Genomic DNA, 13,542 nt, shown 5'->3' on the forward strand with positions numbered 1-13,542 from the left:
TGTACCGTGACTACACACCCACACCTCGTTTTGATGTTTCGGATGAATGATGCTGAATGAGGCCCCAAACTCTCAATACAGATGCAACATGCAAACACCTTGTCATTGGCGAAGTGGTGCCAGTGATAAGCGTACCACTACGGTTGAACGCACAGTTGCCAATCCACTATGTCGGGACAATGCGGTAGCTTCATTGGCATGACTCACTGATCTCATACCAAGTCAACCTTTTTGTTAGTTTTGGCTCAAGTGCCGCCTATAAACTGAAACTATTGCATTCGAGTACAGCTAGGGAGAAATAGCATATGAGGGGGGACACAAAGCTTGTACGTGTTGTTTGGTTATTTACCCTCATGCTGGCTACCCATGGCCATGCCAATTGCCATGCCCATTTCCAACCGCTTTCAGCCCCTCTCCACCCAAAACATGTTCTTCTGGGATTTCTTTGAACTAGCTTTCCCAAGCCTTACCATCAAACTTTGTGCTCTAAGTGCCTGCCAGTGTTTTTTCAAAGCAGTCTTTTGAGAGTTAATGACTTAATTGGAACTGTAAAAGCGCTACTGGAGAAATAAGAAGGTCTGGCTTGAGCCACTCTATTTACAAGCACTCTGCCTGTCCTTCACTGAAGTCCCGTTGAACAAGCATTGGCAAAGCCAACAGTTTAAGCTTTTGTATCAATATTAGGCATACACCAGGCAGTGCTATTATTTGCCGTGGTACTCACACCACTGTGCGGCTACTACCATCAATGGACAGTTAATACCACTACGGCAGTGCCTGGCAAAGGCCTTTCCCATGCCTACCCAAATGACAAAACTGTTGGCATTGCCAATGCTCGTTTAAGAATGCCTTTTATCTGTGGAACTTTCCCAGCACCGGAATAGGATGAAATGGATGAGGGATGTATGTTGTCTGGGCACCTTTAATACCGGATGAATTCATTTTTCTCATCTGCAAAATGTGTAACGTCCCAGGTCCCTCTATCATTGAAGATCCACTTTGATAGATCATGAACTTATTTAAAGCATGACTTTTTAATACATATATGCTTAAAACATGCTTTAAATGCAATAATTTGGACTAATTCTATTCAACATTTTCTTGGGGGATGCTCCCAATCCCCTCATAGAAGGGTTGGGCTCCCACGCTGTGCTCGTTCCTTGGGTGAAATATGGGGTGATTTTGAACACATTTCCAGGGCCCCTTTTGGTTCCCAGTACGGCCCTGGCTCCAAAGTACATTTTAGATGACATGAACAGCAACCACTGTTGCCGGCCCGTGAGCTCCACTGTACCTTGACCTGACAGGAAGTGCGACAATTGTTGCCCATAAGCTCCAACGTACCTTTAGCTGGCAGGAAGTAGACCAGCACACCCACCGAAGAGAGGAGCACGCAGGGAACTATCATGTTGATGATGTAAAAGAGAGGCTTCCTCTGGATGACCAGGAAGAAGACGACCTCCTGGTACTCGAGGTCCTCCGGCGTGAACTGGTCATTGATGACTTTCTTTGCCGGCCGGTGCTTGATTGTCCATTCACCGTTCTCTGTGGCATAAAGAGAAAGCAAATTGGCATATATTAGCGCATGAAGGCACAGGGAGCACAGGCAAACAGATGTCAAAATGTTATTCAGAATGGATTGTTAGTCAACTACCTTCCTCACCCATGAAACGTAGCTCGCTTCTTGCCTTTCATCAATGTCCCTGCTCCTCTCACATCATTCTGCATGCGTTACCTTCGCTTCTTGCACACCCATCTGTTATGGTCAAAGGGTGCTCTGTGGCATGGATAGGGCCCTGTATGCCGACTGCACAGAGAAGGAACCCTGCACCTTAAAGCCCTCTATAATTAATACAGAGAGGGAACTCTACAGCATAGATAGTGCTCTATGTGCCAATTGCATAGAGAAGGAACCCTGCACCTTAAACCCCTCTATAATTAATACAGAGAGGGAACACTACAGCATAGATAGTGCTTTGTGTGCCAACTGCATAGAGAAGGAACCCTGCGCCTTAAACCCCTCTATAATTAATACAGAGAGGGAACTCTACAGCATAGATAGTGCTCTATGTGCCAATTGCATAGAGAAGGAACCCTGCACCTTAAACCCCTCTATAATTAATACAGAGAGGGAACACTACAGCATAGATAGTGCTTTGTTTGCCAACTGCATAGAGAAGGAACCCTGCGCCTTAAACCCCTCTATAATTAATACAGAGAGGGAACTCTACAGCATAGATAGTGCTCTGTGTGCCAACTGCATTTGATCAGGAACCCTGTGCCTTAAACCCCTCTATAATTAATACAGAGAGGGAACTCTACAGCATAGATAGTGCTCTATGTGCCTCCTGCATAGAGAAGGGACTCTTCACCTTAGTCCCCTTTTTGATGAATGCAGAGAGGGAACTCTACAGCATAGAGAGTGCTCTAAGTGCCAACTGCATAGAGAAGGGACTCTGTGCCTTAGCCCCTTTTTAACTAATACAGAGAGGGAACTCTACAGCATAGATAATGCTCTATGTGCCAACTGCATAGAGAAGGGACCCTGCCCCTTAGTCTTCTTTTTAATGAATAGAGAGGGCACTCTACAGCATAGATAGTGTTCTATGTGCCAACTGCATAGAGAAGGTACTCTGCACTTTAGTCCCATTTTTAATGAATACAGAGAGGGAACTCTACAGCATAGTTAGTGCTCTATATGCCAACTGGCATAGAGAAGACACTCTCTTCTTTAGTCCCCTTTTTAATAAATAGAAAGAGGGAACTCTACAGCATAGATAGTGCTCTATATGCCTGCTGGCATATAGAAGGGACCGTGCACCTTAGTCCCCATTTAATGTATATAGAAAGGGAACTGTACAGCATAGTTAGCACTCTAATTGCCTCCTGCATAGAGAAGGGACTCTGCGCCTTATTCCCCTTTTTGATGAATGCAGAGAGAGGAACTGTACAGCATACATAGTGCTCTAAGTGCCGACTGCATAGAGAAGGAACCCTGCGCCTTAAACCCCTCTATAATTAATACAGAGAGGGAACTCTACAGCATAGATAGTGCTCTATGTGCCAATTGCATAGAGAAGGAACCCTGCACCTTAAACCCCTCTATAATTAATACAGAGAGGGAACACTACAGCATAGATAGTGCTTTGTGTGCCAACTGCATAGAGAAGGAACCCTGCGCCTTAAACCCCTCTATAATTAATACAGAGAGGGAACTCTACAGCATAGATAGTGCTCTGTGTGCCAACTGCATTTGATCAGGAACCCTGCGCCTTAAACCCCTCTATAATTAATACAGAGAGGGAACTCTACAGCATAGATAGTGCTCTATGTGCCAACTGCATAGAGAAGGAACCCTGCGCCTTAAACCCCTCTATAATTAATACAGAGAGGGAACTCTACAGCATAGATAGTGCTCTATGTGCCAACTGCATAGAGAAGGAACCCTGCGCCTTAAACCCCTCTATAATTAATACAGAGAGGGAACTCTACAGCATAGATAGTGCTCTATGTGCCAACTGCATAGAGAAGGAACCCTGCGCCTTAAACCCCTCTATAATTAATACAGAGAGGGAACTCTACAGCATAGATAGTGCTCTATGTGCCAACTGCATAGAGAAGGAACCCTGCACCTTAAACCCCTCTTTAATTAATACAGAGAGGGAACTCTACAGCATAGATAGCACTCTAATTGCCTCCTGCATAGAGAAGGGACTCTTCACCTTAGTCCCCTTTTTGATGAATGCAGAGAGGGAACTCTACAGCATAGAGAGTGCTCTAAGTGCCAACTGCATAGAGAAGGGACTCTGTGCCTTAGCCCCTTTTTAACTGATACAGAAAGGGAACTCCACAGCATTGATAGTGCTCTATGTGCCAACTGCATAGAGAAGGGACCCTGCCCCTTAGTCTTCTTTTTAATGAATAGAGAGGGCACTCTACAGCATAGATAGTGTTCTATGTGCCAACTGCATAGAGAAGGTACTCTGCACTTTAGTCCCATTTTTAATGAATACAGAGAGGGAACTCTACAGCATAGTTAGTGCTCTATATGCCAACTGGCATAGAGAAGACACTCTGTTCTTTAGTCCCCTTTTCAATAAATAGAAAGAGGGAACTCTACAGCATAGATAGTGCTCTATATGCCAACTGCATAGAGAAAGGAAACGGCACTGGGCAGGGTTTTCAAATGTAAATGGCATTGCAGAACTTGAGGTATGTTTTTCTCCAGAAATGGAAGACTAATTCCAAACCCTGGCTAGGGGCTTGGCGGAAGCTTGGATATCACTAGCCCACATAGAGACAATGTGCTTTTCATGTTTAATGTGTGGACCATGTAGGACATCACAACTGCATGCACTCCTGCTTTCTCGGTTAAAGACATTGAAGAACGTCGAATGCTGGAGCCATGGATGTGGAATAATGTACGTATGCAGTTGTTCAAAAAACCATTGATACATTACGTTTACAAATAATAAAAATAAGAAACAATGTTAATGTGTAGGTCTCATATAGACAATTCCACTCACACGTGGCCCTCTCCTCGGGACTGTGCAAATGACCAATTCTGAGAATTCTGCACATTTGCGGCAGCGTAATTCTCCACTTTGAGTTCTGCTGCGTCATATTCCTCAGCAATCTGCTCTCTGAAGCGCCCCCACCCCCAGCCCGTCCACTTTAATGTCTTCTTCTCTCTCGGGTAGGTTGCCCTGCCTCAGTCTTTTATTTTTACTAGGAATCTATTATATTGCACCCGAATTTCTGATTTTGGTGTTTCTGTTTAGTTATGAATTTATTTGCTGTCAAATTAAGTTTTGAATTACTTGTCGTGTGCCATTTTTCTATCAATGTGATGTATTTTAAAAGCAACAGAAAAGTAAAACCTTGTCACCATTTCTTTCACTAATGTTTTTCAGAAGTGAACAGCATTTTACGTCACCTTTATTAGAAAGAACACATTTTGTGACCAAATGATTTATCCATCTAACAAATGAACACGCTGAAACAAAGATCATTTTGTGGTTCTGAGCCATCCGCATTTTAAAGACCGAACACGAAAAATACCGATTTCTTTCGGCCGTTTTTGTGTCAGTTTAAAAATGGGGAAATAGGACATATTCCCCCACCCCACTCCCCCACCCCCAACTTGCAAGGTGATCCCTTCTCCACCGTCACCCTCTCCAACTAGTTTTTTTCTAAATCTTCCTCTTTTTCCCACCCACACCACCTTCCCAGCATAACACACACTGACTACACACACACACAGACCCACTCCCTTCCCCCTCCCCCCTCGACACTCCTGCGCCTGTCAGCACATAGCGCACTAATGTGCGGCAGGGGCGTGACAGTTTGATTTAGAAGGACAGCTCACAGAGCGTCACAGAGCGGTCTTTCTAAATCGATATTTTGTTTGTTCATTTTTTATAAAAGGTCATTTGACCTAATCCCATTGTGTGCAATGGAATCTGAATCATACATTTCTGCTTAATCAGTTTTCCAATCTTAACTTGACTTATGAAAAGTGTTTATTTTTTCATTAAATAGGCTTTAATCCACTGCTCTGACTTACCGACAAGTGTTCTTCGGGCAAGACAAGAGATGTCGCTGAAATGTACATGTTTCACATGGACCATCGGATTTAAGAAACATATCTTCTAAATCTAGATCCCTTCTAGGATTGCCTGAGATCACCCTGTTTATCATTCTCCCAGTTCTCCTTGCATTTTTAGTTTTGACTATGAGGTGGTACAGTAAGCACTGCTTATAAGGCAAAACTATTGTCATGACAAGTGAGGGTATGAGAGAGATGGTATGTGATGAGGGACACACATCCTGTGGGTGCTGTTTGGCTTTTTACACAGCCACTGACTGCCACAGCCATCCAAGACTCTGTGGGCATTCCCACTCCCCAATACCTGCCTCTGCCTCCTGAAAAACACCTCTGTATCTCTTTGCGAGGTAATGGCTTATGTGCAGGCACAAACCAGTTCCTGGTGTATTCCCAATGTCTTAACCAAGTGTGCCTTCGGCTACTTGATTTATAAGCAGTGAGTGTGTCCTGGCATCTGTTCCCAGCACTAAATTCCTCCTACAACAGGCATTGGTAAAAACCAATATGTTTGGCTCTTGCATAGGCATTAGATGAGATGCCAGAACTGTTATAGTATGCAACAACATTTGGATCGTGTTGCGATCCTATAGTCAGATAGTACCATTATGGCACTGCCAGGAACATGTCTATCCCATGCCAACACAAAAGCTACAACTATTGGCTTTGCCAATGCTTGTTTTCATCTTGCTTTTTCCCTCTCTACATTAATATGATGACAGCCTTAAACAACAGTCCTGAAAGTGCATTGTGGGGGCGTTGTGAGGGGGCAGTGCAAATATGGATCATCTGAAAGGCCAGAAGGTGGCAGTGCTCCACCTGCAGAATAGCCATGTTCTAATGTGTGTTTCTGAAGCCCAGGCCCTTCACAAGTTGAACACTCAACCTCAATACGAGGGTGAATATGGCAGACATTTTGAACCGGAAAGTGGGCTGTCACCTGGAGAAGACCTCCACGCTGGAAGAGCGATATGAGAACAGAACTGGGTGCCTAGCAACAAGACCATTCGCAAATTGTGAATACATCTGCTTGCACTGGGTGTTCACTTCGAGAAACTGTTGGCACCCAACACGGTCGCGCTGGGCCAAAAAATGGTCTCGGGCACCAATGAAAAAGTGGCCCACAGTTGCAAATGGCAATTAATTCCTTTTGTGACACTATTTCAATACTACCCAAGCGAGAGTATGATATGTCATGATCTATGATATGTCATTTATAACGCGCCTATACACCAAGTGTTTGAAAGCGCAACGAGGCAAGGGAGGGGAAACAGAGGGAACACTGAGACAGCGATCCTACTAGGCCAGGTGACATTGAGATCGCGTAAGTGAAGGGGAGGGAGGAAGGGAAAAAGTGCGGGGGCAAAGGCGAGGGGCAGTGCAGTATATAGGATAACAGTAAAATAAATAAAGAAAAAAATAAATAAATAGAAGTGCAGCCAGCTATTGGCAAGTGCAAGGGTAAGTGCAGACATCAGGTGTCAAGTGCTAGTAGGGGCTTTAGGGATACAGAAACAGTCCCTGAGTGCAAGGGTTACCAGGGGGGCAGTGCAGGTTTGCAACTGGCGGGGAGGGGGACCTGGGCCAGAGATCAGAGGGTATCCAGGTAGCCAGTGCAGTTTCAGATTCAGCCAGGAGATCAGCAGGGGAGAGGAAGAGAGGAAGCAGAAGCAAAGAGGAAGGTCTTGAGGTGCTTCTGGAACCAGAGTGGGTTCACCTCAAGTTTCAGAGAGGCAGGGAGGCTGTTCCAGAGGGAGACCCCAGCAGAAGAAAGAGATCTACCACCAACTCGCTGCCTGGAGAAGTGACTAACCCTGAGGGAGTTGGAGGCGGATGAGCGAAGAGCTCGAGAAGGAAGATATTTAGGAAGAGAGAGTTGAAGGTATTGAGGCCCCAAGCCCCAGAAGGCCTTGTGGACAATGCAGAGGGTTTTGAACTTAATCCTCGCTGCCACTGCGAGCCAGTGCAGAGAATTCAGTCCTAGAGAGATACAATCCCTGGGCTTGAGGCCAAGGACAAGTCTCACAGTCCTGTTTTGGATGAGTTGCAGAGGGCGGAGAGTAGAGGCAGGCAGATTTAGAAAGAGGCTGTTGCAGTAGTCCAGCCTAGAGAGAAACAGAGCTCTGGAGACAGTGAGCTTCTGGAGGAAGGAGAGGAAAGGAAGAATACCTCTGAGGAGGTGTAGCTGGTGGTGTGACTTCTTAGAGACGTCAGAGATGTGAGGAGAGAAGGAAAGTGGGGAGTCGAAGATGACCCAGAGGTTTTTAGCCTCACAGGTGGGAGCATGAGGGGGGCCAAGAGAGGCTGGCCTGAGAGTGACAGGAAAGGAGGGAGCGGGTGTGCCGATGAGGAGAATCGTAGTCTTGCTGGCATTAAAGCAGAGATCATTGGCGGCACACCACTCCTGGATGGCGGACAGACAGAGATGAGAGAAGGAGAAGAGCTGGCAGAAGGGAATATGTTGATAACGTGTGGTGCAAGTTTTGCATTTTAAACAATATTTATTCTGGAACACTGGTCAAAAGTACAAGCCGCAGAGTGAATTAACTCACCAAACTGGCCCAAATTGGTCAAAAAGTGGCCCACTTTGATCAGAAAAACTGGCCCACACCAGCACTTTGTGTTTTTGGTTCGGCCATGGACCTATTGCCCTATAGTCCAGTCCGAGCCTGCCGCCCACAGTGTTGTGCTCGTCTTGGACTCTTTTCTGTTATTCTCCTTTGCACAAGCAATTATCTGTCTCGTTCACCAACAATAACAATAAACAATGAAGACAGACCATTGCTACTGCCAAACCCCTCGGGAAACCCACAAGGAGAAAATCAAAAACAGAGAAGCGGGTTTAGAGTCCTTGCTCCACACCAAGACCTAAAGGCGCAGCAGCGATGGGAACTGGCTCTGCTGTGAGGGCACAGCCCAGGGGGACTCTCAGTTCCTGAGCCACTGCTAGCTCAAGGAGTAGCAGGGACCGAGTCCTCTGCCACCAGTATGGGGACACCAAAGTCACCCTTCACTTCCCATGCAAGCTCCCAGAGAACCCTTGGAAATAAAGAGAACGGAGCGAAGCCAAATAAGAGGCCCCTGGTTCAATGAGCTGCAGAAGCCTTCTCTGTGGAGGCAAACAGGGCCACCTTTGGAATGCCTAATGTTTTGCAGCTCTGAAGAAAAGCACTAAATGGCAGAGTCCTTTCCAAGGATGACAGAGAGGTCCTGCTTAGCCTGTCCACCTCTACATTCATAGAACACTAAAGGTGGATTGCAGCGAGAGATAAACTGCGCCCCTGCCCTTGAAACAATCTGCTCCTAGACATGACACATGGATTAAGCTCTCGGAACTCCTTTGCGATTTACGCAAGATGTTGCGGCCATGTTGCCTGTCTTCATCAGCACTACCTTATTCGTCATGTACAGTGCAAATGTCAGTAGATCTCTCTGTAAAATGGACAACCCTCTCCACCTGATTACCCTCCTGTGGGACCGTTTCATCTGAGCTGATCGACGCTCCAGAGAGGCTCCCCGGCCCACCTAGCTGGCATCTGTCCTAAGAATCTTTGAGTGAATTGGTTTTACAGATGGTCCCTTCTCCAGGTTCCTCTGGGCCAACCACCACTGGAGCTGGGATTTCACTGCCATTGCCACCCGTATCCTCTGGGCGTTACAGCCCAATCCTGGATTCCAGTGAGCCGAACATGGCCGACTAGATGACTGAGATGGTATCTTGCCCAAGGTTCTATAGGAAATGCCACCTGACATGAGACCCCGAACTCAGAGCCAATTCCCCATCGATCCAGAAGATGAGCCAGCCTGACCCTAAAAGTCTCTGCTCACTTCGGTGGAAGGGACAGTTTCTAGACTCGCTCCATCTGGGGATTCTTGGAGTGGACCAGAAAACCTCTCTCCGAGATCACCTTGTGCCCTGCTGTTACTGCTTGATACCAGGACCAGCCAGTCGACTAAGTAAGAATGAATGCTAGACGCCCCCTGGTGTATAATCACCATGTCTGTGGCACACACATTTGTCAAAGATCCAGAGATCCAATTTGTAGCCGAACGGCAGTACTGAATATTGCAAATGTTGTTCCGACACAATGAAGGAGCTAAGGGTACATTTGAAGAAGAGCTTTGCACACCCAATGACACGAGAAACAGACCTGGGCTTCAAAGGAAGATTTTCTGAATTGTCTCCAATAAAAAGAAGCATTTGCAATGCCAACAGTTTGGGCTTTTTGTGTAGGTCTGGGAAAGGCACCTGCCAGGCACTGGCGTAGTGGGGTATCAGTCACTGAGTGGATCAAAATCTTGAATGCAAAAATGCAAAAATTCGAGGGGCACATTTCCCAGCAATTATATGTGCGGGGATTTAGGGTTATAAACATATGAGGGGAACATGGGGGGTGGCTACGCGGGTCCTCCCCCTCACATAATTGCCGGGAAATGCAACAATATAGGCATTTTTGCATTCTACATTTGTTTTCTCAGTAATCACACAGATCCCCGTAGTGCTATTATTTGGCCATTGATGGTAGCAGGTGCAAAAAGGTGTGAGTACCTGGGCATCTAATAGCAGTGCCTGGCAAATGTCTAATTCATACACATAAGCCAAAACTGTTTGCTTTGCCAATGCTTATTTTGAACAGGACTTGAGTGAAGGACACGCATAGGGCTTATAACTCTAGTGGTTGAAGGCAGACCTGGATAAGGCATTTGTATTACTCTAGTAGCATGTTTACGACAACAATTAAGTCATTAACTCTCTGAATAAAAAAAGAAGTGTGTGTGGGTAGGACCCTTGAGTGTGCGCTAATGCCACTGAATTAGAAGTTCATGGCCGGCTGCGTGGTCAAAGTCAAAAGGGCGCAACCAGAAGCAGCCAAGTAGAATATGGTATGAAATTTGGCTGACTGGCCTAACGCGCTCTGCCAAGTTGAGAATCAAAACCATGACATAGTCACAAAAACGACTTGTATAAACAATGCTGGAATAGCAAATATGTTTTAATGTATTTCGGATGTCAGGCGACACGTGTTTCGACAAGCGTCTTTTTCACGGCAAAAATTCGGTACAAGGATCAAATTGTGATCCACTGTATTCCCTTTTGTTAGGGTTCTTGATATAAATCGATTTCCTTATTGTATGGATGAAAGATTAGTGGTTTTAGAAAGAAGGGGCTCATTGCCTGCTACAAAAAGTCATTTGAAAAGGTTCGCAAAAGCCTGATGGCTGCGTAGGTTATCAAGAGTTAAATCACTCGAGTGCCAGGGACACACTCTGTAACCAGGGATTTAACCCTTAAAAACCTACCCAGCCATCAGGCTAGTGTGAATATTTGTGAATGCAGGGACATGTTCTCTATCGAGTGATTAGAAGCAGGCAATGAGCCCCTTCTTTTAAAACCACTAATCTTTCAACTCTCTGAAGAATGCTTTGAAAAAACACTGGCAAGCACTTGAGTGCAATGTTTGATGGTAAGGCTGGTTAAAGGGAGCTCAAACAGTTCCCATGAGGAGGTGTTTTGAACAGGGTGGGGCATGAACCGGGTGGGAATTTACTTAGGGATTGGCATGGCCATGGGAAGGCAATGGGTGGGCACAATCAAAATACACCTACAAGCTGCGTGTCACTCCTCATATGCCATTTCTACCTATCAGTATTCTGACGCAATAGTTCAATCTTATAGGTAGCGTTGCCACCTAATAACCCAAACTAAAAATGGATGTCTTGTGCCCATTCATTCGGCTTTTTTAAGTTAGTCAAAAGCCTAAATTCACCTGAAGCAGAAGCAAATGGGAATAGGAGCCCTGAGTCCTTCTCCCAGAGGAATCAGCATGACACACTTCTTTCTTCTCCCAGAGGAATCTGCATGGTGCCCTTCTTCCTTTTCCCAGGGGAATCAGCATGGCGCCCTTCTTCCTTCTCCCAGAGGAATCAGCATGGCACCCTTCTTCCTTCTCCCAGAGGAATCAGCATGGAGCCTTTCTTCCTTCTCCCAGAGGAATCAGCATGGCACCCTTCTTCCTTCTCCCAGAGGAATCAGAATGGAGCCATTCTTCCTACTCCCAGAGGAATCAGCATGGAGTCCTTCTTCCTTCTCACAGAGGAATCAGCATGGCACCTTTCTTCCTTTTCCCTGGGGAATCAGCATAGAGCCCTTCTTCCTGCGCCCAGACGAATCAGCATGGAGTCCTTCTCCCAGAGGAATCTGCATGGTGCCCTTCTTCCTTTTCCCAGAGGAATCAGCACGGCACCCTTCTTCCTTTGCCCACAGGAATCAGCAGGGAGCCTTTCTTGCTTCTCCCAGAGGAATCAGCATGGAGTCCTTCTTCCTTCTCACAGAGGAATCAGCATGGCACCCTTCTTCCTTCTCCCTGGGGAATCAGCATAGAGCCCTTCTTTCTTCTCCCAGAGGAATCAGCATGGAGCCCTTCTTCCTTCTTCCGAGGAATCAGCATTGCACCCTTCTTCCTGCACCCAGACGAATCTGCATGGATTCCTTCTCCCAGAGGAATCAGCATGGAGTCCTTCTTCCTTCTCCCACAGGAATCAGCATGGTATCCTTCTTCCTTCTCCCAGGGGAATCAGCATGGATCCCTTCTTCCTTCTCCCAGAGGAATCAGCATGTTGCCCTCTTCCTTCTCCCAGAGGAATCAGCATGTTGCCCTTCTTCCTTCTCCCAGAGGAATCAGCATGGCGCTCTTCTTCAGAGGAGGTTCTTGAATCATAGTCCTAAGGGCCATCTGTTGGCCTCGTTTACTCGGAATATGATTTCCCAGCACTCGACTCTGAAGAGAAAGTGTAGCAAATTCTATGTTGTAACCCAGGAACAACATGTAGACTGCCCATGAATTAGTTACCAAGTTTGCCCAATTTTCTTGGCAGGTTTTTTGGCATCATCTCACTCAGATGAGGGTGCTGTCTGCCATATAGTCAGGTCTCCTAGATCTTGGGTGACAATGAAGGCATGGTGGCTGGTGATTATACTCTAATGAAGAACTGAATCTATTCTGTTCCCTTGGGAAACATCTGGTCCAACATGGAGGTCAGCCTCTCTGAACTCCCCTTTTCTCCTGACATTTCCCCTGCATGGTTAGGAGTTGGTGCTATCCTCAGGGGTCTTTTTAACAATGGCATCCAACTTGGGGCCAAAGAGAATATTCCCCAGGAAGGGCTTATGTAGCAGAATACTCTTCTGATTTTGCTCTGGCTTCCAGTCTCTAATATAAATATTCTGGCATGCTAGTGAGTAGGTACAACCTGACCGTGCGGCTGCCAAGATGGCGTCTATCGCTGTATGGGACATGAGCTTCGAATCTTGCTTCTCCATCATCGCGTACATGCTCTGCAGATCCTTGAGAACAGGCTCTGCTGTATGTGTCTGATAAATACCAGTCCTCAGTGCCAGGTTCGAGCCTGCATACCATTTTTCCAGAGCTTAGCATCTCTCGGGCAATTGCATCTCGAGGTGGGGAATGGCACAGAGGGGGAGGGTAACCTCATCTGCTGCCCTGGAGGAATTACTGGCCAAGTTGGGAAGCAAGGCAACTACTATGGCCTGCTCTGAGCGAGCAGTTTCAGTCCTGTCTCTAGGGTACTGCTGGGTACTCCTTGGAATGAGAATAGTATCCTGCATTTCTCTTGTCATGTCTCTCCGTGCGGCTTTACTAATAAGGGCTGGATGTATCGCCTTCTCAGAGAACTCAAGGCTTTCCCAAATATTATAATTGTTTTTTTATAACGCAGTTAATACCGAAGAGGTTTCTAAGCATGGACCGGGGATTCGAACCTGTGTTGCTCTGCGTCGTCTTGCTTCCAAGATGAGCGCATTGCCACTGAGCTATACTAATATGATGCAGTAGTACCGGCTTGGTAGTAGTGCACAGTATAAATCAACATAACATAACATAACATAACATGTACCGGCTATTATTCTCGGGGTTCAG

The 13,542-nt window shown here is 46.2% G+C and overlaps 1 protein-coding gene across 1 annotated transcript in view; it reads right to left on the bottom strand.

Moving 5' to 3' along the window:
• CHRNG (cholinergic receptor nicotinic gamma subunit) overlaps positions 1–13,542 on the bottom strand; it is a 265,266-nt gene that overhangs the window by 69,300 nt on the left and 182,424 nt on the right. The window contains exon 7 of the mRNA XM_069617539.1: positions 1,345–1,545. Within this exon, the coding sequence (XP_069473640.1) occupies positions 1,345–1,545 (201 nt within the window). The remainder of the gene's footprint in view (positions 1–1,344; positions 1,546–13,542) is intronic.

The sequence above is a fragment of the Ambystoma mexicanum genome, chromosome 10 (genome assembly GCF_040938575.1).
Source record: "Ambystoma mexicanum isolate Mex_15411 chromosome 10, UKY_AmexF1_1, whole genome shotgun sequence".
Taxonomy (NCBI): Eukaryota; Metazoa; Chordata; class Amphibia; order Caudata; family Ambystomatidae; genus Ambystoma; species Ambystoma mexicanum.